The 24,509-nt window shown below is 41.7% G+C and overlaps 2 protein-coding genes across 9 annotated transcripts in view; one reads left to right on the top strand and one right to left on the bottom strand.

The window, feature by feature from the left end:
- BLOC1S2 (biogenesis of lysosomal organelles complex 1 subunit 2) overlaps positions 1–5,323 on the bottom strand; it is a 21,826-nt gene extending 16,503 nt beyond the window's left edge. For 2 of the 7 annotated variants that reach the window (XM_075258266.1, XM_075258260.1), the window contains exons 1-3: positions 5,050–5,144; positions 1,854–1,982; positions 1,336–1,452 (exon numbers count right to left, since the gene is read on the bottom strand). In XM_075258266.1, coding sequence (XP_075114367.1) covers positions 1,336–1,452; positions 1,854–1,938 — 202 coding nt within the window. In that variant the 5' untranslated portion in view covers positions 1,939–1,982; positions 5,050–5,144. Of the gene's footprint in view, positions 1–1,335; positions 1,453–1,853; positions 1,986–5,012; positions 5,145–5,219; positions 5,241–5,270 lie in introns of those variants that run through there. The other 5 variants (XM_075258263.1, XM_075258265.1, XM_075258261.1 and 2 more) reach the window with 5 other exon arrangements.
- SLC25A16 (solute carrier family 25 member 16) lies at positions 5,276–24,509 on the top strand. Of its 2 annotated transcripts, none has more exons than XM_075258253.1 (10): positions 5,276–5,379; positions 7,530–7,671; positions 11,868–11,960; positions 12,077–12,210; positions 15,737–15,800; positions 16,103–16,224; positions 16,608–16,674; positions 19,894–20,056; positions 21,750–21,818; positions 23,846–24,509. In XM_075258253.1, exons 2-10 carry the CDS (start codon positions 7,578–7,580, stop codon positions 24,009–24,011), a joined length of 972 nt encoding a protein of 323 aa, XP_075114354.1. In that variant the 5' UTR covers positions 5,276–5,379; positions 7,530–7,577; the 3' UTR covers positions 24,012–24,509. The 2 variants fall into 2 exon arrangements, with proteins under 2 accessions (XP_075114354.1, XP_075114353.1); XM_075258252.1 differs by having other exon boundaries at positions 5,276–5,481; positions 23,846–24,508.

Below are 24,509 nucleotides of genomic sequence, written 5' to 3'. Positions count from 1 at the left end.
GGGGCTAGAGAGAAAATTCCATCTGTGCTGGAATTAGAGGAGCAGCAGCTATTAACAGATGCTAAGAACTAGAATCGCCACTGAAGCCCTATTTATACAAGGTGTCCCACTGGATCCTCTTGTTTACCTGCTTAACCTTCCCCCTAGACAACTGGGCAAACAGACCTCAAAGTTGGTCCTATACCTCTGTACAGCTGCCAAGACTTTGATAGCTCTTCATTGGAAGAGACGCTCCCCTCCATCACACTGACCTTGTTTCTAGAATAAAAGATGTGCGTAGTTTGGAATTTCTGACTGCATCCCTTAAAGGAATCCTATCACTCAGACATGATTTTTTTCTAAGTACCACGTCGGAATGGCCTTAAGAAAGGCTATTCGTCTCCTACCTTTCCTCGTCTTCTCTGCGCCGCCATTCGCCTACAATGCTGGTTATTGCCGGTATGCTAATGAGCTCTTTTGCAGCACTGGGGGCAGGCCCCAGCGCTCAGACAGCACTGGGGGCGTCCCCAATTCTGTGAGAGAACTCTTTCCAACGCCGCCTCCTCTTCTTCAGCAGCGTCATCCTCAGCCTCTTCTTCCAGCGGTGGCTTGTAATTTCTAAGGCCTTGGGCAGAGCAGACTGCGCATGCCCACAGGACATGAGAAAATGGCCGCTTGCACAGTATTGGAAGCGGCTATTGTCTCGTGGCCTGTGGGCATGCGCAGTCTGCTCTGCCCAAGGCCTTAGAAGTTACAAGCCACCGCCAGAAGAAGAGGCTGAAGATGACACTGCTGAAGAAGAGGAGGCGGCGCTGGAGAGAGTTCTCTCGCAGCATTGGGGACGCCCCCAGTGCTGTCTGAGCGCTGGAGCCCGCTGCCAGTGCTGCGAGAGAGCTCATTAGCATACTGACAAGAATCGGGATTGTAGGCGAACGGCGGCGACGAAAACGATGAAAGATAGGAGACGAATAGCCTTTCTTAAGGCCATTCCGACATGGTACTTAGAAAAAAATCATGTCTGAGTGATAGGATCCCTTTAATCCCACATTGGAGTTCTTCCAGGCTGTGTGGTCTACCTGGGACTCATATTGCATACTTCATGGTTTCTGACTCCCCCCCCCTTTCCTATTTTTTGGACTTTTGTCTTTACTTCTTATGTTTGATCGATTGTTTGATCCTCTGTCTTTATTTGAATATTTTCTTATTTGTTATGTATACAAAACTCTTAATAATAAATATATAATAATAATAAAAATAAGCATGACAAAATATAAAAAATAAAAATGACAGTTTAAAAAAAAAAAGAACTAGAATCGGTGGGGGTGGTGATAAACATAGTTATAAAATACCACTTACCTATTAGCTCACCAGTAAGATAACATGACATTTTACTAAACATATCCCTACAAAGCTCATTGATATCTGCTTCTGGTGGCTCCACTGCCTCTTCTGCGGTTTCCACTGTGGTATCATCTAAAGTGAGTGAGAGAGATATATTTATAAAGATTAGTATGCCAAAGTAAAAAGACTTTAAATCTGATTTTTTTTACAAAACAAGTCTAGAAAGAAGCACAGGAAATAGTAGAGATGGACAAACTAAGAATTAATTGTAGCCCCCCCTAGCAAATGATCAGGTTGAGCTGATTCTTGCCACACACTGGAGACATGAGACCACAATTTTCTTTATAAATTGTGATCAAGAGCAAGTCTGGGAAAGTTGTTGTTCTGGATTATAACACCGTTCTTATACAATAGCAGAGATTGATCCACCAATTGTGGTTTTGCTTTATTTCAATATGACCTGGGTGCATGTCTATATACCAGCTACTGTATCTTGAAGGAAATGATAAAGAGCAAATAACTTCATGTCTTACCGTGTGACATTGGAAGTTGAGATGCAGGAGGTGCTACTGAATGCTCGTCTGAAGATAACTTCTCCGCTCCCCCTGGTTCTGCCATATTAATAAATGCCCTGTACTAGTCTTGATGAAAAACAATACTTCCTATTAAAGAAAGGGTTCATGTCGTTTACATAAACTCGGAATACAAAAGCTCCATAAATAATATTGAGAACACAGTATAAAGATTTATTCAAGTGTCTGGGTTTAATATTGCAGAATTGAGATGCCACATCCAAGTGGACATATAACCGTATTCCACAAAATGGGGTACCCAAACCCAAGAACACAGGAGTTGGCTAAAGTATATGACCATTGCAGACAAGAGCCCCTGAACTTGGGAACTTCAGTCTTTTTTCTTATATTTTGCAGTAAAATTCTATGCCTAAAGGGTCACAGGCCACATAGTAGAGAGGAGTAATCCTTCCTACTAATATCCTTCCTGTGTGTTTGGATGTTTGTTCCTCAATCACGCAAAAACGGCTGAATGAATTTGCGTGAAATTTGCCACATACATAGACTGTAATCTGGATTGAAACATAGGCTACTTTTTAGCCCGACAAAAGACATGACTTTGCAACTGCTATGAACAATTTAATGTTCACACTATGCTAAAGGACCCTTGATGATGTCAGCACAGGTCCTTGAGCCGTTTTCGGATAGGATCACACTATGGTGTGGGTGGAGCTATATAGGATTGAACTGGGCAGTGTGGAAGCCGCTCACAATGGAGTCAAATGGAAGGGCAGGGGAATACACAACATTCAGGCTGTGTGTGGGAACAAGGAGTATATGGGATTTAGATTTTGTGTGCGTAAGACGGGGGAATGTGATGTTCGGCCTCTGATGGAGGGGGGCGAACTGTGGCAAATTTCAGCAACAGCCGTTCAGCCATTTCTAGCACAGAAGCAGACACACTGCCAGAAGACAACCCCCTATAATCCAAATTGCCTGATGTAGCAGAGCTGAGGCAGCGCTGTAGCAGAGCTTGCTCTGCTCTCCATAGAGATGTACATACTGCTGGGTCTGCTGTGCATATGCACAGATGTAGCAGAGCTGAGACGCGGGCGCAAGCGGATCATCGCCAACCAAATTTCGCTAAATATAAGCAGCTCATCCCCGACAACAACACGCAGACGAAGTCGTGGGCAGAGGCTAGTCTACTTATATATTGTGCACACTCTGTAGTATGTAAGAATAATATAAGAGCATGGATAATACATAAAGTGTAGGATTCTTACAGAAAAACCCTATTCATATCGACCATATGAATAGAGTCCAGCTTTTCTATACTGCGCTGGAAAGATATATATATATATTATATTAGATATATATTACATATCAGTGTACAAATAATGCAGCCTATAGACTGCAATGGGTCCATACTAATATATGGTGGCCGCAGAGGTTTTCTCTCTGAGTCCTACCTACAGGTTTGGGCTTTATGTTTTGCTATACAGAGTATAGAAAAAAAAATAGAGAAAGAAAGAGAGAGAGAGAGAAAGAGAGCGCACTCAGTAGGGGTCCGAAACCCGGGTCCCCTGGCTGATCAGTTGCTTGGAGAGGATACAACATTAGGGTGAGCGCTGCAGATTCTTCGATACTTACTAAATACAGCACTGTGTATTTGTACAGTGGATGTGCTTGGTATTGCAGCTCAGCCCATTCAAATAATTGGGACTGAACTGCGATCAGGATATGTGACCGATGATCATGATGTCACATAGCCTTTGAAGCAGAAACAGCGCCAAGATTCAAATAGCTGTTCTGCAAAGGTCCCCATCTTAAAGGGGTTGTCCCATGAAAAGCATCCTATCTATACTGCTAGTTTATGTGGATTTAAGACTTTTCCTAAATACATTGCTTTATCTGCTATCTTAATTTATTCACTTCATTGTTTACACTCAGTTTCTATGGCCACTGGGCTTATCTGCTCAGTCCCCAAGTGATGTAGCTCCCTGCTCTCAGTGGGGGTGGAGGGGCTGAGTACTCGGCAGCTCTGAGCTGTTAATGTCTGACAAGTAACGGAGCTCCTCAGATAGGGGAGGGGGAGGAGGTGAGAGCTCCAGCATTTCTGATTCTGGTTTAATTGAATTTGGCTGATAAGGGCTGAGATAAGGAGTCCCTTACCTCTGTATGTAATGCAAGCTGACTCAAATCCAGCTCTGCTACATCAGCTTCTTACTTGTGGTAATGCATTTACAACCAATCCCTCATTACTGACTGCAAACATAGCAGAGGAAGTGAAAGTGTGCCGAGAAAACCAGGAAGTGAACAAAGCAGACAGCCTGCAGGTTGGTGAACAAGGGTTATGGGAATACCCCTTTAAGGATAATGTAATCAATGTAAAATCTCAGTGTGGAGGATGGCAACTTGTGTAACCTCCATTTTGGATTCAAAGGCCATGTGCTCCCATGCCTGCAGCCATTTTACACTCTTCTTTGTTTAGAGAGCTCACATCCCCCCTCAGCCTTTAATGGGATGCGACTTCTCTTCAGTTTCTTACCCAACAATCGCCATGTGCCAGAACTATTGTTACAAGTTTGCCACCAATCATGCTAATTATACTAGTCCAACCTGTTCTTTGTGTATACAATGTATTACAACTACCTCTTTCCCTCCATAACATCTCACTAGACCCCCAGGGACGCTTACATTAAAGGGGCTGTATTCAACAACTGCTTTAACCACTTTATCAGACCGAAAGTAATATTAGCATTCAGCCCTTTAGTATCTAGACCAAAGGCTGATATTAACCCCTTAACTAACCTAGTCTCCATATGAAACCCTATGTTGGTGGTTTAACCACTCTGACCCCCACAGCAATCAAGACAAGGGATGTGCCCCATGTGAATGGAGGGTCCACCATTCAATTCGCTTCATTGGGACTGATGTATCACTGTACTCAGATACCTCCATCAGTCCTATAGAGGTGAATGAAGTGATGGCAGTGCATGTACCCAGGGACCCCCACTCTTGAGCCCACGTAGTTATCAGACACTTATTCTCCACTTATACATATAAGTGGATAAACCTCTTTAAATCTAATGTATGGTCATCTACACAATCAGAATATTACACATAAGGCACAGTGTCCCCTCGTTAAAATACACAGATCAGTAAATACATGCCGACCTCTACGTCACCATTCACACCTGAGCATCACTCTCACCCAGCAGCTTGCGGCGCACTACTTCCGTATTTACATCCCGTCACGTGCTCGGATAAGCCTCCCCACCCCTAAACGCCAACAATATTACGCCCACAATTAACTGTGTAGCGTTTATAGATATGCAAAGTGTCCGCACTCCGCCGCCATTTTGGCTATGCCTTTTTCATTACTTGCAATGATATTCAGTCTCCGACAAAATGTCTGCTATTCTGAGTAGTTACTCGTGAACTCTACGTCTGTAAGGTGAATGCGCCGAGGTTATGGGTGAGCGGCGAAGCATTGGTCTTTGTCCCAGTCAGTCACACAAGCAGCCCAGAGCGGTCACCCAAGGTAATGGAGCGCAGCAGGCTAGTAACTGGAGCGGATCTTGCCCAATATAGAGCCCTTGCTGTGCCCGATATGTGACGTCACTTCCTGAGTCTTAGCTTGCTGGTAAGACATGTGTACTATTTATGGGCAGGTTTTGTTACTGTCTTATTATTTATGGTATATATTCTGCCTGTGAAGGTTTATTGCCTAGGGTGCCACATGGCACAAGGCTTTATAGGGCACCTTCCAGGTTGTCTGGAATATCCCTCAAAGTATGGCACATGCTGGGAAGTGATAGTGACTAGTCTTACCAGCTAGTGAGCGCCACCATAGATATTGTGTATGTATTTGGCTATTGTACTGTGTTAATTGCGACTTTCCATGTATATTGCATACAACGTAAGGAGATGGCAGCATTTGTTTACAAATATTGCTCGCTTTTCACACACCGTACTTCCAGTGTACTTTCCTTGTTTCCTGCAGAGTGTTACCTATATCTCATTGCTACAGACTGGATTGTGTTGACTGTTTGCTGTTTCTGTGGCTTTAGTTTCTATGACCTTGCCTGAATAACCTTGTGATGTGTAAGCCATTACTAGTAATACGCCTTATCCTCTATTTTGGGTTGCCAGCAAATGTTGTAACATCTACTGAAATGGATAGCATGCTGCAAAACGTGTTTATTTTACCCTAAACGTTCAGGTCAATTATTCCAAACTGGTTTTAACTGGAGAGATGTCTGACCTGCACCTAAACATTTTTGTCTTTATGGGATTTAGACCGAAACTCTTGAGGTCACCTTTAAGCTACCCTTCACACAGAGGTGCAGATATTCAGCTGTTGAGTAAGCTGTATAGAATAAGTACATAGCAATGCATGGAATGAATTTCATGGCAAATCAGTAAGAAATCTGCTTGTAAAGGGATGTTCTCACAGCCAATATGAACGTTCAGAGTAACGGACATTTATGGTAGTTGACTAGCAGATTAAGACTGAGCCTCCTTCACCCGTCTGCATTCATTCTCATTGACTCTAAAGTATACAAGATGCATGCTGCCTTCCACCATGTTTGTTTACATTGGTAATGGGATTTTCTCATGCTGCATGCAGCAACAGTGTCCCCTTCCACTGTCCAGTCCAGCGATGCCTGGGGATTGTCCCAATGGAAGTCCTCGCTGCACATGACCGCAGAGATAATGACTGACATGTCCTTTCCTGTGGACGCTGAGGCCACTGCTTGTCATCCATGGATACAAACATTTCAACGAGGCCAAAAAGATTCCATCCATTCATTCTGTGCCCTTTTCTAACACTCCCATTATAGTGGACATGGTCGTGGGAATGTAATGTCCAGATTTCGTTGCATAATCATGGCAAGAATCTGTAGTGAAAGAACCTATGTTTCATGTGGATGAAACCTAGGGGTACAAGAAATTCAATGCAAAACTGTGCGTCTTTCGTGCAGTTATTGACGTGGATATGTAGTAGAATTGCTGCAGTTTTCACAGTTTGCAATTCCAGGTCAAATGTGCATCAAAATTTGCATGGTAGACTTGCAGACTTTCCATTGTATAAAATTCAGTTACATGTGAAGGTGCTGTTATGGCTCACATTTGCAGTACATTTCCAGGTCCAGCTGTTATGGCTAGTTGTATTTGACTATACCTCTGCCCTAAAAGGAACTGTGATAAATGTGTCACCATGTGATGCATGGTTGGTCGAAGTCCAACAAAGTGTAAGCTGCTCTTACCAGTGGCTCTCCCCTATAGATAATAAGAAAGGGAGCTGATTGGTGACCCTCCATTGATGGCTTGCAAGTAATCCAATAGGGAAAAAATGGTTTGGTGTGGGAAAGCCAGTGTACACAGCTCCCTGACCTTTGTGATGTATTTTTAGGCTCTGTTCACACATTCAGTATTTGGTGAGGATTTAGGGGTATATTCTGTTATCAAATCCATGTGGAAGTAGATGAATGGGGTATCCCATCCACATAGATAGAACATGCTTTTTATTTTGCCTTTCAGTATGATTTAATTAAGCAGACTTTCAATTATTTTGCAATTAATTGCCAAATCCTAGATTAGCCCAATTGAATGACATCATCAGCCATATGTGAGTATATATTTCTGTTTTGAAAAATATATTAACATTGTTTCCATCTTGTTTTCCAGTAATCTTCAATATATTGTCGATAAAGGAAACATGCATTATTGATAAAGATGACGTCTGAAGCAGCTATTACTCCGCCTAAAAGCCGGCTTCAAAACCCTGGATACAAAGACTTCTATTTGGTTCGGTCTTTTGTGGCAGGAGGTAAAATAAGTTTTCCTATCTAAGAATAAGAATAAGTTGTGATATTTTATATGAGGCTAAATAGAAGTTTATTAAACCAGAAACAAACGTCTGAAACACTGAAAGAAATGCAGTTGTAGTATAAAATACCTGCATGCTACTACAAAATTCGTACATATACAGTAGTTATTGCTATAAATACAGCTCTCTGTATAGATATCTTTATATCTAGGTCACTTTTGTAGACCTAAGAAAATTAGGCTCTGTGACCCAGTGTTCCTATGTTCTGTTGGACATATTCACTTCCGGCATAGGCTACTGTAAAGACGTGATGGCATATGGCACCCCTAGGCTTCCATTGTAAAAACAAAATAAAATAAAAAAAATCTGTGCTAGATGTCTGTATAGGGAAGAACAGTCTCCTGAACTTCTCTATATAGTAGAAATAAAAGTACTATGCATACCAACTCAACAGAGTTGAGGACAGGACATGCTATTGACCCATGTCGGGCATACTACCCTTCCAGTACATTTATCATATAAGGCAGGAAAATAACAGCAGCTTCTGAGCCATCATATGATGGACACCAATATGGTCTGACAGACCTCTTTTGCTGTAATAGGATCCATCAGTATTCCGTCATGATGTCCCACATTTTGCCATACTATTTAGTCTGTCTTTTTTGATGGAATCTGTGTCAGACTTCTAAGCCTGCAATGCAGATGGGAACATACCCTTTCATGCTATTGAAAGTGCAAAGGGAAGAAAATGTGCCATGCCCCATTACATGTTGTATTACAAGGGTATTCAAGTTATTGCTCAGGCAGGCACCATGCACAGAACAACAACCCTCTGTACCCCATGTACATGTCAATGCTTTGTGCATGAGACCATAGTGTGATTGTTAAAAGCCACTTGGTTTGGTTACATGATTTGAAAGGATGAAAAAAGGCCAATGTCCATCCTTTTCAGCTTACTGTACTTCAATATGGAGAGGATGACAAAATCCCAATCAGGTAGATAGAAAATAGTTTTTTTATTTTTTTCAACTTAGATGAAAAATTCCTTCTCGGCCACAAAACTGGCAGAATCCATGGATCAGTGACCCATCTCTAGAAATCTAATAGCGATAACCTGTAAAAACGAATAACCTGTAATGCTCTAACCAAATATATTTTTTATGCCGAGATGCTTTTTGAAGGTGCCATTTATCACTCTAATGGAGGTCTAATTGTCTTAATATGAGCATAAATAAATTGATATCTTTGAGTGAATATCCTTTTATGTTGGAACTGTGTCCCAATACAAGGCCAACTTGTCGAAGTCCTGAATGTCTCACTCTCTACATCAGGGGTGCTCACACTTTTTCAGCGTGTGAGCTACTTTATTAGCTGACCAAGGCAAAAGATCTATTAGGGCGGGGCTGGGGCGGGCCTGTGGGTGGGGACAGGTGGGCGTGTCTGGGAGGGGTCGGACATGTGGGTGGGGCCAGGCGGATTGTGAGAGCAAGAGACAGCAGCGTTCTGTGGCTGCCTAGGGATCCCCGCTGTCTGCTTCTTCACAGCGCAGGCTGAGAGTTATCTCTGGACACTGGCAGGCTGGGGCTGCGGCAGTCCCGCCTGCCAGTGTCCGGAGATGACTCTCAGCCTCTACTGTGAACAAGCAGACACCGGGGATCCCTGCATCCCGCGATCGACCTATATGTCCTTTGCGATCTACCATCTAGGGCAAGGAAACTTAAAGCTGTCACTCCCTTTGCCTGGTCTAATGCCAGTCTGAAATATCTCGGTATCTACCTGACTTCCCATGTTCGTGACCTTCATAGCCAAAATTTTCCCCCACTTTTTGACGAAGTTACTAGGTCCCTAGCATCCTACACAATGTTGCCTCTCTCCTGGTTTGGCAGAAAAAGCTTAATACAGACATACGTTCTGTCCAAACTCTTATACAAAATCGCGATACTTCCGATTTCTTTTCCCTCCGCATTCTTTGCTTCATTAAAGAGCATACTCTAAGTTCATATGGAGAAATAAGACCCCGAGAATTGCCTGGGAGAAACTGACGGAAAGGAAGCACTCTGGAGGTATAGGCCTTCCAGACATTCGGAAATACTACAACTGGCCTGGTGGCTGGAATTAACCGCCCCTCTTAGATCACGTCTACCAACAGGGTACCCTGTTGACATTACCTACACTACCCTCGCCTTTGCCCGGTCTTTGGATCCCTACCTCCGAGTCAAGAAATTCCCTTCTATCTAACCCCCTTTTACACACCCTATGTCCATCTGGGCGGAACTTGGGAACAGTCTCGCGCATGCTCCTGCCATGCTCCTGCCATGCTCATGCCACTGGAAGCTCTACCCAACCTGCTGTGCCTTGACAGAACCCCATACGGCAGGCTCGCCAATATAACACTTAGAGACATCATGTCTCCAGAGAGCCTCCTCCTTCCGCTTACGGATATACTCACCTTACTCCCAAACTTTACTGTGTCCTTCCTTCATGAACGACATTTGAAAGCTTGCCTAGATCTCTTGCTGAAGGAATTTGCACTCAGGACCAAGTTAACAGAATTTGAGAAACTGATGGTTTCTGAAACCACCCTCCTTCGGAAGACGTCTCGCCTCCTCCAACGCTACATCGATCTGATTCATTACAATAAACCAAGTTTTATAGCTCTGTGGGAAGCGGAATTAGGTCTGAACTTCTCAGATCCGGTGATTGACACTATTTTACAATATTCACATGGCCCGTCCAGATGCATACGCTTGCAGGAGAATCACTATAAGCTCTTGTCGAGATGGTATTGCACCCCTTCCTTGCTGCACCTTAAGTGGCTCGCCACCACGAACGTATGCTGGAGGTGCTCCAGTACATTTATCATATAAGGCAGGAAAATAACAGCAGCTTCTGATCCATCATATGATGGACACCAATATAGTCTGACAGACCTCTTTTGCTGTAATAGGATCCATCAGTATTCCGGGCTTGCCACCAGGGGCTTGCTACCATGAACGTATGCTGGAGGTGCTGAAGGAACTTACCAGCATCTTTGGTGGGACTGCACCCTTATTCGGCCTTTTTGGAAGGACATTGGTGACGTGATTAAGTCGCTCGGATATCCACAATTTGAAATTACACCTGCCATGATTTTTCTCTCTGCCCCCTCGCCTGAGTACCACCCATCCAAACATATCCTCGTCTCACATCTTCTAGCCACAGCAAAAGCACTTGTCCCACTGCAATGGCTGCAAACCACACCTCCTACCTCTTCACAATGGGTGAACAAGGTAAACCTCTTGGCCAGGTTTGAGGAACTCCTCAGTTGGTCAAACAGAACTCATGATAAGAGTTTCTACAGTCCTGGACCCCATGGTTAGGTTGCCAGACCTAGCCGTTTATCAAGCCTTCGGAATTAAGGACGAACTTCCCTCTCTAGTCTTTATACGTGTTCTATGTCTTCTTTTTCTTATACCTTTGTCTTTTCTGCCACTTTTCGCTCCTATCATATGTACCCCCCTGCTCCCTTATTCTTCCCCCCCCTTGTCTATTGCAGCATTTTATATTTGTTGTACACCTTAAAAACCTTTACTAAAAACCTTTTTGAATTAAAAAAAAAAAAAATTATAATAATAATAATAATAAAATATCCTTTACGTTAGCCTCTGTTCACACCAAGGTCTAGGTTCAGATGAGACATGTACCTGCATACACCGTTTTAAGCAAGTAGAGTCTGTTGGGTGCTGGTAGAATTATTGTAACAGATCCAGCAATATGTTATGGCTTCCATTATAAGCCTTAACAATTTTTTAGGTACCAGCCATTTGACAAAAATATTTTTTCTATCCACACTGGAACCATATCATTGTATCCTGTTTTGTCAGTCAGGCAGCCACATAACTGAAATAGCGGCACTTATTTTCTCCTTTAGAAGAAGTAAGACATGGGTTTATGGGTGCTAATCACAAAGATCCTCGTATCTGCAACAATTGTAGGCCTAATGATCTTTTCATACATGTGTTGTAGAATGTATTGTCACTGTATGGCAAAAGTTCAGTCCATGGACATGTGACCCTGGTAGTAGTGTTGTTGTCGTCCATAGTGGTGTTGCCTGCAGTGATCACGTGTCCATAAATGAAGCATTGTAGTAAACTTTGGTCTCTCAGCTCTCAGTAATAGCAATATTCTCCATGTCTATTATGTCTGTTTTAACATAGGTGTTGCAAGCTGCTGTGCGAAAACTACCATTGCACCTCTAGACAGGATCAAGATTTTGTTGCAAGCACAAAATGTCCACTACAGACACCTGGGTAAGAACACCATAATGGGCTCATTGACATTGGGTAACAGAAGCTAACAGAAAGAGATGCCCTAAGATTCACCATATATCAGTTTATTTACTTTTTACAATGTTACTTTTTTGTAGGAGTTGTATCCACGATATTTGCTGTCAAAAAGAATGAAGGCTTCTTGGGATTGTACAAAGGAAATGGAGCCATGATGGTCAGGATCTTTCCCTATGGTGCCATACAGTTTATGGCATTTGACAAGTATAAAAAGGTATTTTCTCATTTTAATGATGTAACAATTTGGCAGCTTTTAATGATGTCAGTGTAACACAATGAGGGCCAATGTAACTGATGCCCCATTACCTTTGTATTGTATGTTTTTTAATGGGTTTATCCGACTATCCAAAGATTAGGCTGTCAATTTTACATTTGTAGGCCATCCTACCCCTGTACCAATCACCTGTTTCAAGTGACCTTGATGCTGCAACCTCTTTATTGTTGACTGATCTGGACACTGGTACATACTGCTGAACTACTTCTATTAGCTGTAGTGTACAGTGGGACAAACATGAACCACTAAAATTAGGGATAAACAGTACGATCAGTGTCTGGACCAGTGTAAGCAATGACCAGTGCAGAAAAAACCCAAGCAATGTGGCTCCTTCAAGCAGCTGAGAGTTGGAGTCACACCATTCTGATATTGATGACCTAGTGTAAGGATAGGTCAGTGTTAAAAAGCCGGACATCCCCTTTAATGCCTTGAATACCCGTGATCTGAAGCTTCAAATAGAGGATCTTTCGGCTCTCCTGGCATGTGTTGTAAAAAAATGCTTCTATTCTTTATGAAATACCCCTTCTAAAGCATGTTTTCTTAGAATTCTGTGTTGTTGTTATTTCTCCTAAAATGCATGAATTAACCTGTTCCTTTGATAAAGACAAAGGAGAACTCTGTAAAGTTCACCATAAGATGATGTAAACTCTATATAATAACCATACCTGGACTTACCTTTAAAGAGGACCTTTCACCAGCTCCAGTGCTTATCATTTGTTAAACTAGATTCATACCTGTATTCAGGTTTCCATTTTTGTGGTCCGCTTGGGGACACCTCAAGCGGAAACCTAATCTGCTTAAAAACACTTTAATGAGGTATGTTGGGTTTTTGCCCTAAAAATGCAGAGAGAAAAGTCCTCCTTGCAGGTCCTTTCTCTCCGCATTTTAAAAGCAGAATGCAGAACAGAATTCCCAAACAGAGACCAGGTGCAGATGTGAACCTAACCTTAATAGTCGTTGCTCCACTGATTTTGGCACAGTTAGAATTTTCTCTCTGGTTCTCATTGTTCCAGAGGAATAAGTACAGTCAGTTTTGGGGCCTGATATACTACTTCGTTTCTGTACTGTTAGGAATGAGCAAGTAAGGGGCTCAAATTCATAGCTCCAGTCAGAGGTGGAAACTGTCAGCTCAGAATCACTCTCCCTTGCCTGTGTCAGCGGCAGCAGATTATGGACTTGATTTGCTTCCAAACTGGTTTGGCTTGGAGCCACCTCTTGTGAGACCCCCCCTCCCCCCCCACACACACACACACACACAGTTTGCTGTAGGAATGTCTACCAGGTCAATACCTCTTGAGGTGGTCCAGTTTTGGCAGCAGCTCAAAAGACAGACAGTACTGTGGTGCAGAGCACCACAGAAACTAGGTAAAATGGACCAAAATTACACAGGGGTCAAGACAAATTCATATAACTGGAGGCAAATGGCTACAGGAGTCCAGGAGGTATAGGTAACGGAATAAAAACAACCACAACAAGTTGAGATCAGATACAAATATGGATCAAGAACAGGAAACCTATCAGTATAACACAGACAGACATGTACATTGCACAGCCAAAACTAATGGCAGAGGTGATGTAAATAGGCAGGGGCAGCCAGGGATCAGCTCACGAAAGCCTAACAAGTTCATATGTGAGCCTAAGTTACTTAGAAGTAGGGAGTGCCAACCCATGGAATGAACCAAAAGCACCAGCAGGAATCACACAGCAGCATGGAGCGTCAGAAAACTATACAGTGTGAACTAGCAACATGATGGCTGCGTATGCTAGAAGTGCACAATGTGCAGACTGCCCTGCCCACCTGAAAGTACAGAGCCTACATGGCATATTGGGCACCAAATCAGTGGAGTAGTGCCTAAATGCGAAGAGCTAACTTTTAGGACCCCAACGGACCCCATTTATAGTCTGTGGGGTCCCTTGGCATTTGTTATTGTCCGTTATAGAGCGGATCAGTCTTTATTGTTTAATCCATTCTGCTATTACTATGTCAGGACAGAAGAGCGGATTAAACTATACAGATATTAATGTTGCCTTATTTATCTGCCTTTTCCCAGGCCGCTGTAAGATTTTAGACATTACTTTTTTATAAGTAAACTGTGAAAGATAACTTCAAAAAACATTAAAAAAATGTGGGGGGAAAAAAACATGTTTTTTAAAAAAACAAAACCTTTTTTATTAGTCTTTATTATTGTAGCAATGCTTTAAGCACTTTATCATAGAATAAAAACATGTTATTGACTAAAGGTTGCTTGTTGTTTGACTGTTGTTCAGCGTAACTTCTGCACAGTGGTGAACCTTGTAACTATAAAATCTGCCGGTTCATAACTTTATGATAAACCTTCTGTAACATTACTGCAGGCTTTGCCTCCTCCTCATATACAGCTGAAATCTAGAGTGAATCTAGAAATATCTCTACATGCAGCAGTTATTGAGTAACTGTTCAAGTAAATGTGCCACTTTTTATCATGTTTTTAGGTCTGACATTGAAAATCTCTTCTAATTATCTTGTATCTTGCTGTAGGGGCTGTTAGTGACAAAGTGAACATACATTTGTTTTTGTCAAGGTGGAGTCAAAAAATTCAACTTAGAATCAATATGCAAATGAGCTATTTAGTGCACCCGAGCAGGACCGTCACGCCCATGGTGCACCAAACTGCTCATTTGCATATAGATTAAAATACTATTTTCTCGTCAACGAGATATGTTACCTTGCCCCTATAATCAGAGGTCAGCGACCTTCGGGACCCCAGCTCCTGTGAAACTACAACTCCCAACATGCTCCATTTCCTTCCATGGGAGTTCCAAGAACAGTAGAACAAATATGCATGCTGGGAGTTGTAGTTCTACAGCAGCTGGAGTGCCGAAGGTTGGCTATCTCTTTCCTACAACAATATCGTGGTAGTATGCATTCATAGCTTTCAGAGCTTTTGAATTCCTAGCATACAGAGCTTCGCTCTCTCCAAGTGGTGCCTTTGCTCACTTTTTAGAAGGTGGCAAAGGCAGCGTAAAATAGGCGCAAGTTGCATCAAAAAGTTTGACACTGCTACTTTGCAAATTTTTCACCAAGTAGTGGTACAGATTCTTGATAAATTTGTCCTAATGTCTGCTTTGTATACTCTTAAGGGTCCATTCACACGGAGTAACGTGCGTGTGACCTGGCACGTATACGGCGTGTGAGATTTTGAGCGCCGTAAAAGCTCCCATTGATTTTGTGGCTGCAAAATAATGCGGCGTATACGATCCAGGCTCCCATTGAAATCAATGGGAGCTTTTACGTGCCAGGTCACGTGGCACATTACTCCGTGTGAATGGACCCTAAAACATAAGGCTTTTTATCTTTCAACTATCAATGTGTGGCTGTGTCCTGAATAGCCTGCTTTGAGAGTAGATGAGCCGTTCTTAAACCAGTTTTAGATTTTCCAAAATCCATTATTTTTATGGAAAACTAACTAACTTATTGTATTTGTAGTTCCTGCGCGTAAAAATTGGGAAATCAGAACACTTGCACAGATTAATGGCTGGATCTATGGCAGGTAGAGTATCAATATATCAATATATTCTATGTAAACCTAGCAATGCACTTAAAGGGATTGTCCAGGCTTTTTTTTTTTTATTTGCTGCCTATGCTCAGTTAAGCTTTTTGCTTCCACTGGTGTACTGGATGGTCGCCGATAATCGATCCAGGGGCCAGGTGCTAGCCACCTATCAATCATAAGTTTAAGGCCTATCCTGAGTATAAGCCATAAGAAAAATACGTCCAGACAACCTCTTTAAGACACGAGCATATGGATCTGTGTATGTTACATTGTTCTAGTTATCATTGTTGATATTTCAGGTATCACTGCTGTCATTTTCACCTATCCACTTGATATGGTCCGAGCACGTCTAGCATTTCAAGTAAAAGGAGAGCTGGGATACAATGGCATTATACACACCTTCAAAACAATTTATACAAAGGTACTCCATTTTCTTACGCTGCAGTTCTTTAAAGAGGCACTTCACCTTATTTATTTTTTTGTTTTATTTATCTTTTATTCTTGTCCTACCTTTGGTGAGGGTTACCTTACCTTTTGTCCTCTCCAGTAAAGCTTGTGCCCAACAAACCAGCATTGAGGGTCTGTGTGCTCCAGCAATTCAACTAAGGGGGGTGGGGTTCTTTATCTGTAGCATTTGTCATGTAAATTTTAGAGATTTTATACCCTTTCTTTCAAGTTTTTAGAGTTTCTCTTATTCATATCCTGTACATGACAGCCATAGCTATGACTGTAAATGTATGGTATATCCTAGCAAACCCCTGCAGTGCTTGTATTACCAAATCTTGTAACTTTTTTTTTTTACAGGAAGGAGGACTTCGTGGTTATTACAGAGGACTTCTACCTACCATTGTGGGAATGACTCCTTATGCAGGTATGTTACTCTGGAAACTTCTAAAGGTTTTTTTTTGATCTGGGCAAGTAAATGATATAGAATACTAAACCTATATGCCTCACATACAATGCACTGGGTCTCACTAACAACAACCAGTAGGACCTAATAAAAAAGGAGGGGGAAATCTGAGAATATCGACAAAATATAGTAAAATAAATAAAATATGATACAAAAAGACAAACTGGCTTAATTGAATAAAGACAGAAAACATGTTCCAAGGTAATGCTAGTGACAGTGGCGAAAATCTAGAATGCAAGAAGATGGTAAAGTCTACACATCTTCCCGTGACATCACCCCTGCACGCGTTCAGAACACCAGCGACTGTCTCTCTGCTGTCTTAGATATCATGTCCTCACTCTATCTGAAACTAAATCTCTCCAAGACTCAACTACTACTGTTTCCACCATTTAACAGCTCTGTCCCTGATATATCCATTGTAGTCTCAGGCCTTACTATAACTCCTAGGCAGCAGGCCCACTGCCTTGGGGTCATGTTTGACGCAGACCTTTCCTTCACCCCTCATGTTGAATCACTCGCACGTTCATGTCACCTCCACCTCAAAAACATCTCCAGAATACGCCCTTTCCTCACCAGAGATACACTAAAGACACTTATTGTCTCTCTGATTCATTCTTGCCTTGACTACTGTAACTCCTTATTAATCGGTATTCCCCTCACTAAACTCTCCCCTCTACAATCTATTCTGAATGCAGCGGCCAGGCTCATCTATCAGGCTAGACGCTACAGCGATGCCTCTGGTCTGTGCCAGTCGTTACATTGGCTGCCTATTCATTATAGAATAAAATATAAAGTTATCACCCTCATCCACAAGGCTCTCCATAATGCAGCACCTCCATACATTTCCTCCCTCATCTCTGTCTACCGCCCAACCCGTGTTCTCCGTTCACTCAATGACCTAACACTTACATCCTCTATTATCAGAACCTCCCACGCTCGTGTACAAGACTTCTCCCGAGCTGCACCAGTTCTCCAAAATGCTCTAACCCGGACAATCAGATTAACTCCCAACTTCTACAGTTTCAAACACAAACTAAAGACACATCTTTTCAGACAAGCCTATCACAATTTCTAACATAAACCCTTAACCCTCCTCTGTCCCCACTCCCACATTTCCCCACATGATATGATGTCATCTCATGCTAACTCCATAGGTCCAAGCTCCATCCACATGTTAAAGGACACGACTGTCGACGGCTCATAAAGTCTTATGTTTATGTAATGACAGTAACCTCTATTACGAAAGTGTCTGACCTCTGCATAAGGAATGCCGCCCCTGCTACCTCTTGTGTCACCTCCTCTACCTCATAGATTGTAAACTCTTGCGAGCAGGGCCCTCAGTCCCATTGTATGAAATGACTTTCTTTGTAATGTATCTTTCTGTCTGTATTTGAATCCTACAAATTGTACAGCGCTGCAGAATATGTTGGCACTATATAAATAATGTATTATTATAAGTATAATAGTGCAGCAAAATAAAGTGCAAAGCTATACTGGGGGACTGCAACCCTACTCATATAATAGACAATTAATTCTAGTGCAATAATAATGATAATATATCCAAAGGTGTAAAGAATAAAGCTCTATAGGAGGGAAATGTACGTCAAGGGTCGCTTGTTCCCTAGGATACTTGCCTGTCACTATGGCCGCAGGTATTGATTCTTTATTGATGGTTTTATAGTCTTTTTTTTTGTACTATACTATTAATTCATTATTGTGCTACTATTTATTGTTTATTATATTATAGTGAGGTTATACTCCCCTAATAAAACTGGCGCTTTATTCTTTACACTTTTGGATATATTATCATTATTATACTACTATTCATTGTCTATTATATGAGTAGGGTTGTAGTCCCCCAGTATAGCTCTGCACTTTATTTTGCTGCACTTTTTATAAGCACTATTATTGTTAGATTTTACATTTCATTGCATTTTAGATATTGGCCATTACCTTGGAACATTACCTATCATTACCTTGGAACATGTTTTCTGTGTCTGTTACGTCATGCCAGTTTGTCTTTTGAAGAAAAAATTGTCAAAAGACAGGATCACCATAAAAATATTGTATTTATTAATAATCAAATATAAAAAAAACACCAAAATTGTAGTTCATATAAATATCAAAAATACTGGCTAAATATAACGTAGGAGGACCAACACACCACAAAATACGGTGAGTGGCAGGCAACAATAAACAGTAAAATATAAACATGCAAAAGTGTAACAAGGTGTATAAAACAATAATATTATAATAATTTGTCAGCTAGCTGAAAAATATATGCACGAAAAAAAATAATATAGTAGCAATATCCCTTGATAGAGATAGAACTCAGTGTAGGTGCATAAGGGAATACACACATGTAGCCATATACACAAGTGAAAGCATGGTAGCTAAATAATGAAGTGAGTGCAAGGCTGAAAAGACATTACAAGTATGGCATGACACAAAGATTAACAAATGAAAGACTTTGAACACAATATATTGCAAAAATAATAATGCATATGCCTACCAAAGACCGGAACGCCCGACGCGCGTTTCACCACGGATGGCTTCATCAGGGGACAACACTTAACTGTTTTGTGAGCTTTAAATAGTATCATGCCTTTAATTAAAAAATGCAGAACAGCTGCGAGCGCCATACTCATTGGTGGCAATGGAGACTGCAACTAGAACCAAAGTATACTAGTGCACCAAAAGAAAAATCGCACGTCGCAAGAGGACGGGATGTTAAACTATCATAACGATCCAAGGCTTAAAGTGCACATGTGCCGAAGAGAAGAGCTTACTGTGCGGAAGGCAGAGTGCTATAAGCAAAAAGCTGGAAACACAAAATTAGGCATGTGTACAAATGTAACGAACTAACAAAAACAGAAAACAAATAACACTGAAGTAAAGGTCAACGCTAGCGTTGGCTATATACCGTATGTCCAATAACATCTGACTGCTTAGACCTTGACTTTCATAAGGATTATCCTTACAATAGGCCATTAATATCAGATCATTAATATCAGATCTGACTTCTAGCACCCTGTACAGGTGACTAAACTAGCACATGGATGATTTGGTAGTGACTATGCCTGTCATTTCAGTAATATGCATCTCATCTTCAGACAGCCATAACACAAGGTATAGTCGCTGCTTGCCCTTTTGACAGTGTAAATATCTCTTATTTTCTAGGATTTTCATTCTTTACCTTTGAGACCTTGAAGACCACAGGACTCCGACACTTTTCAGAACTACTAGGCAAGCCCTCTTCAGACAATCCAGATGTTATGGTTCTGAAAACCCCTGCTAGCTTGTTATGTGGTGGAATAGCAGGGGCCATTGCCCAGACCATTTCGTAAGTTTCTGTTCTACTTCAAAGTGCCATCTAAGCAGTGCCATACTGAACATGTAGTAACAAAGCTAATTGACTTCCTTAGGCATGACATCTCAGATTCAGTTTTAGGCGAGGGTAACAATACTGAGACCTTTTGGTTTTTGGCTGTTGAGTGACAGCTGCAGCCAACCGTATTTCATGTATGTGAACTGCAGATGTAACTTGATAGTTAAAACCTATTAGTAGAGCTACAAAAATTCTCAGTGTCACCCTGGCCTTCAAGAGGACCTTCCGTGGCCTCAATCATTGTACATGTTGTGTACCGCTGTAAAGCTAAATTCAGCACATTGTCAGTATCTGCCCTGGTAGCAGAGTTATTGCTGCTGTTTCGTTACCAATAGTGCACAGACAGAGAGGGGCTGGCCTGACCGTGTCATCACCAGATGGTGAGGAATGCCACCCGGATGGTACACATCTATAGACTTGTACTGTCAGGGGGTTGTTCCTCACGATGCAGTGATTACTATGAGCTGTGAGACCAGCCCCTCTGACAGTGCAGCTATAATGGTATCGAAACAAACAGCACCAATATCTCCTGGAACCCGGGCAGATAATGACAAAACTGAATTTGCAGCGATATATTACATTCACAATGTTAGAGGACATGAAAAGTCCTCTAGGCTAAGGTCCCACGTTGTGGAAACGCAGCGTTTTTTTAGTTGAAGATTGTGTTTTGTTTTATTTTTGTTATTTTGAGCTAATGTCAAGACTGAATTTAACAAAAAGGAAATGTGTCAGAGCTTTGTGTATATGTTCTATTCTTTTTCATGCCACTACTGACTTTGGCTCAAAAAACTGCAGCAAAATCTGCAACAAAAAAGGAACATTTCAGTAATGTGGGGCCTCAGCCTTAAAGAGGACCTTTCACCATATCTGGGCACATGCAGTGTTATATACTGCCGGAAAGCTGACAGTGCGCTGAATTCAGCGTACTGTCGGCTTTCCCGATCTGTGCCCAGTGTGAAGAGCTTACAGTCCGGTACCGTAGCTCTTCTATGGTCAGAAGGGCGTTTCTGACCATTAGCCAGAGACGTCCTTCTGCCTCGCGGCGCCTATCGCGCTGTGCTGTGGAGCGGGGAGGAACGCCCCCTCCCTCCCTGATAATGCTCGTCTATGGACGAGCGCTGCGAGCTCCATACACCACCTGAAATTATAACATACTTGTACATCAGATGTTGGGTAGGGGTTGGGTAAATATGTTCTCCTTTTGTAACTCCCCACTGATTGGGGAACAAAGAACAAAATGAAGCATTATGTTACTTTGTATCCTGTCTGATTTTGCATAGTGAGCCAACTAAAGGTAAAGTGTTTTGCCATTGCCACTTCATTCTAGCCATCAGTGGAGGTCACAGCTTTCAGACCTCAGTATATGAAACATTGGCAACATATGATCAAGTTTCAGCACCTATGTCTATGATGACACAACCCCTTGTTGCTGCCAATTATGGGATGCACTGTTATATAGTTTTATTTTATCGACACTACTGATGTTCCAGTTAAAATCGGGAATGCCTCTTTCCTGGCTCTGGTTAGAAGTTAGCAGCCTTTGGCTACAAGTCAAGTTGGATGTCCAATATTGCACTAAATATTTGAAGGTTTTGTACTTTATGTTCTGACCTTAACTTTTATTTTTTCTTTTGACTGTCCCCTGCAGTTATCCATTGGACGTTACAAGGCGTAGAATGCAGCTGGCAGCTATTCTACCAGATTCTGAGAAGTGCCGGTGAGTGTTTACACGAGTTGCAGTAAAACAGTAGCTTATTCTATGGAGATTCCTAAATGTACATATGGTGAGAATTTTCTTGGCATGGACCAGAGCATCAATGTCTGAATTATAATATTATTCATCATTGACTGGCAGGTTTTGCATGGTACAGGGCTCCCGATGAAGATTAAATTGGTCACATGTGACTGCTGTTTAATTTAACTGTAGTTGACTTATGTGACAGCAGTCTAGTGTAACCTATTTGACTTCTCAGAACTGTTGACAGGTGTCTATAGGGGATATGGAGAGCAAGGTAAACATACCTGACAATCCAATAGTAATGCAGGGTTTATGACCAAAACATCCATATTTAATGTTCCTGGTGCCATGTTTGCAAGTGGCCAGGTAGAGGACCTTTCATGTGTAGTGCCCAGAGATCTGTGCACAGATTACTCTCTAGACCCTCCCCTCTGCTTCAGTTAGGAGTCTACTAGAGCCAAATATACAGAAGGGGGCTGGAGAGTGTTTAGTGCAGTTGGAATTGGCCATCAATTTTAGATCTGCAGGGGTTCTGTTTACTGTTGATCTTTGTTTACTTCTGGTGGATAAAAATCGGTCTTGGACATGCGATGGACCCACTTTTTTTTTTTTTTTTTTTTTTTTTAAATCCACTGAAACTATACAATGAATGACATCAAGCAACCAGATATTAGAAAATTGTATAAGTTTTCTTTATACAAACAATAACATGGATTTGCTGAAATGTTAAAATCCCTTTAAAGAGGACCTTTTACTTCCTGGGGCACATGCAGTGTAATACACCTCTAGAAAGCCAACTGTGCACTGAATTCAGTGCACTGTTGGCTTTCCCGCTCTGTGCCCCTGCCAAAGAGCTATTGGGGCCGGTACTGTAGCTCTTCACTGTCAGAAGGGCGTCTCTTAAAGTCAGTCAGGAACACCCTTCCTCACAGCAGCGTCTATAGCACTGTACTGTGAGAGGGGTGAGGAACGCCCCCCCCCCTCCTGATAGTACTCCTTTCACAGTACAGCACAATAGACGCTACTGTGAGGAAGGGCATTCTTGACTCACTGTAAGAGACGCCCTTCTGATAGTGAAGAGCTATGGTACCGGCACTGATAGCTCTTCACATGGGGTACAGGACAGGAAAGCCAGAATTCAGCGCACTGTCGGCTTTGTAGAGGTGTATCACACCGCATGTGCCCCAGAGAGGTCCTCTTTAAAGGGGTATTCCCAACTGGCTTGTTCACCAACCTGCATGCTGTATGCTCTGTTCACTTCCTGGTTTTCTCGGTGAATTAGTGGACGGGGTTTCACTTGCTGTCTCCCAGACAAAGCCAGCTCTGCTATTTCTCTTCATAGCAGTACATGTTTGCAGTCAGTAATGAGGGATGGTTGTAAATAAATTAGCACAGTATCACTGGAACATGCACAATATGAAGCTGATGTAGCAGACCTGGATTTGATGAGAATCCCAAATTTACATGCTACAGGAACAAGAGTCAGCTTGCAATAAACTCTGTTTTAGGTCTGTGTTTACATACAGAGGTAACGGGCTAGCTATCTCAGCCCTTATCAGCAAAATTCAATTAGCCAACCCGATAACTGGGAGATAAACAGCTCAGAAATACAAGCTGAGTCCTGAGCACTCCGCTCCCCCTCCCTCCTGAGAGCAGGGAGCTAAGTCACTTTTCCTGGGCGGAGTGATAATATCATCCCCAGGTCTGTGGTTATGGAAATGCAGTGTAAACTATGAAATGAATAATCTCAGTTAGTGGCCAAACAAAGTGGTTTTGCTTAAGCAATGTATTTAGGAAAAGTCTTCAATCCAAAAAAGCTAGCAGTATAAATAGGATCCTTGAGATGAGACAACGCCTTTAAGCATTACTGATGGACTACCTCCTGGCCACTTGCAATCACTATTATCTGTCTTATATATCTGTATAAACTTATAAACTGTAACCATTCCCAATAAATCAATTAAAATAATATTGTTGCCTTTTTTTTTTTTCTTTTTTTTTTCCAGGACCATGTTGCAGACCCTTAAGTATGTCTACAGACAGCATGGCATAAGGAGAGGAATTTACCGAGGCTTATCCCTCAACTACATCCGGTGTATCCCATCTCAGGCTGTAGCCTTCACCACCTATGAGTTTATGCGACAGGTCCTGCATTTAAACAAGACTGTTTGAGCTTCTGGCACAATATAGTGAGCTGCACAGTGTAAATAGCACCATGTAATAAACTGAGCACGTTTCTGAAGCTGCTGTATTGGTTTAGCCATTTCATAGGATATTGCAAATTTTAATACGATTGTAAATAAGATTGCTTTTTTTTTTTTTGTAAAATTTTTTTTTTTTTTAGAGTGATTTTATAATGAAGTCTAATTCTATTTATGGTTCATTGACAGGCAACAATAATTCAGGTAATATCAGGTACAGAAATCCAGCTGGCTAAATCTATTTACATGTATGTGTGTCTTGTCTTACCATTTACTATAATTTGTGCACCAATGTCTTCATACATTTTGGACATTCTCTATGTGCTACATTAAGATCAAATCTTTGTTGAATTGTCTTATAAATGAGAAATAGAGTTGGTGAGTTCTGTGCGAATAGCAAAAAAAATTATGCAGATTTTTAAATATTTGTTGCAAGATTTATAATCTGTGTTGTAATATTATATAACAG

Source organism: Leptodactylus fuscus, chromosome 10, assembly GCF_031893055.1.
Source record: "Leptodactylus fuscus isolate aLepFus1 chromosome 10, aLepFus1.hap2, whole genome shotgun sequence".
NCBI lineage: Eukaryota > Metazoa > Chordata > Amphibia > Anura > Leptodactylidae > Leptodactylus > Leptodactylus fuscus.
The sequence above is the reverse complement of the archived record's forward strand: the minus strand, read 5'-3'. Positions and strand labels throughout refer to the sequence as shown.

Excerpts from the sequence above, each read along its gene's own strand:
- SLC25A16 (XM_075258253.1), top strand. The coding sequence starts at position 7,578 with ATGACGTCTGAAGCAGCTATTACTCCGCCTAAAAGCCGGCTTCAAAAC. Across the intron at positions 15,801-16,102 it reads AATGGCTGGATCTATGGCAG|GTATCACTGCTGTCATTTTC; the intron begins GTAGAGTATCAA and ends TTGATATTTCAG. Across the intron at positions 20,057-21,749 it reads GCCATTGCCCAGACCATTTC|TTATCCATTGGACGTTACAA; the intron begins GTAAGTTTCTGT and ends TGTCCCCTGCAG.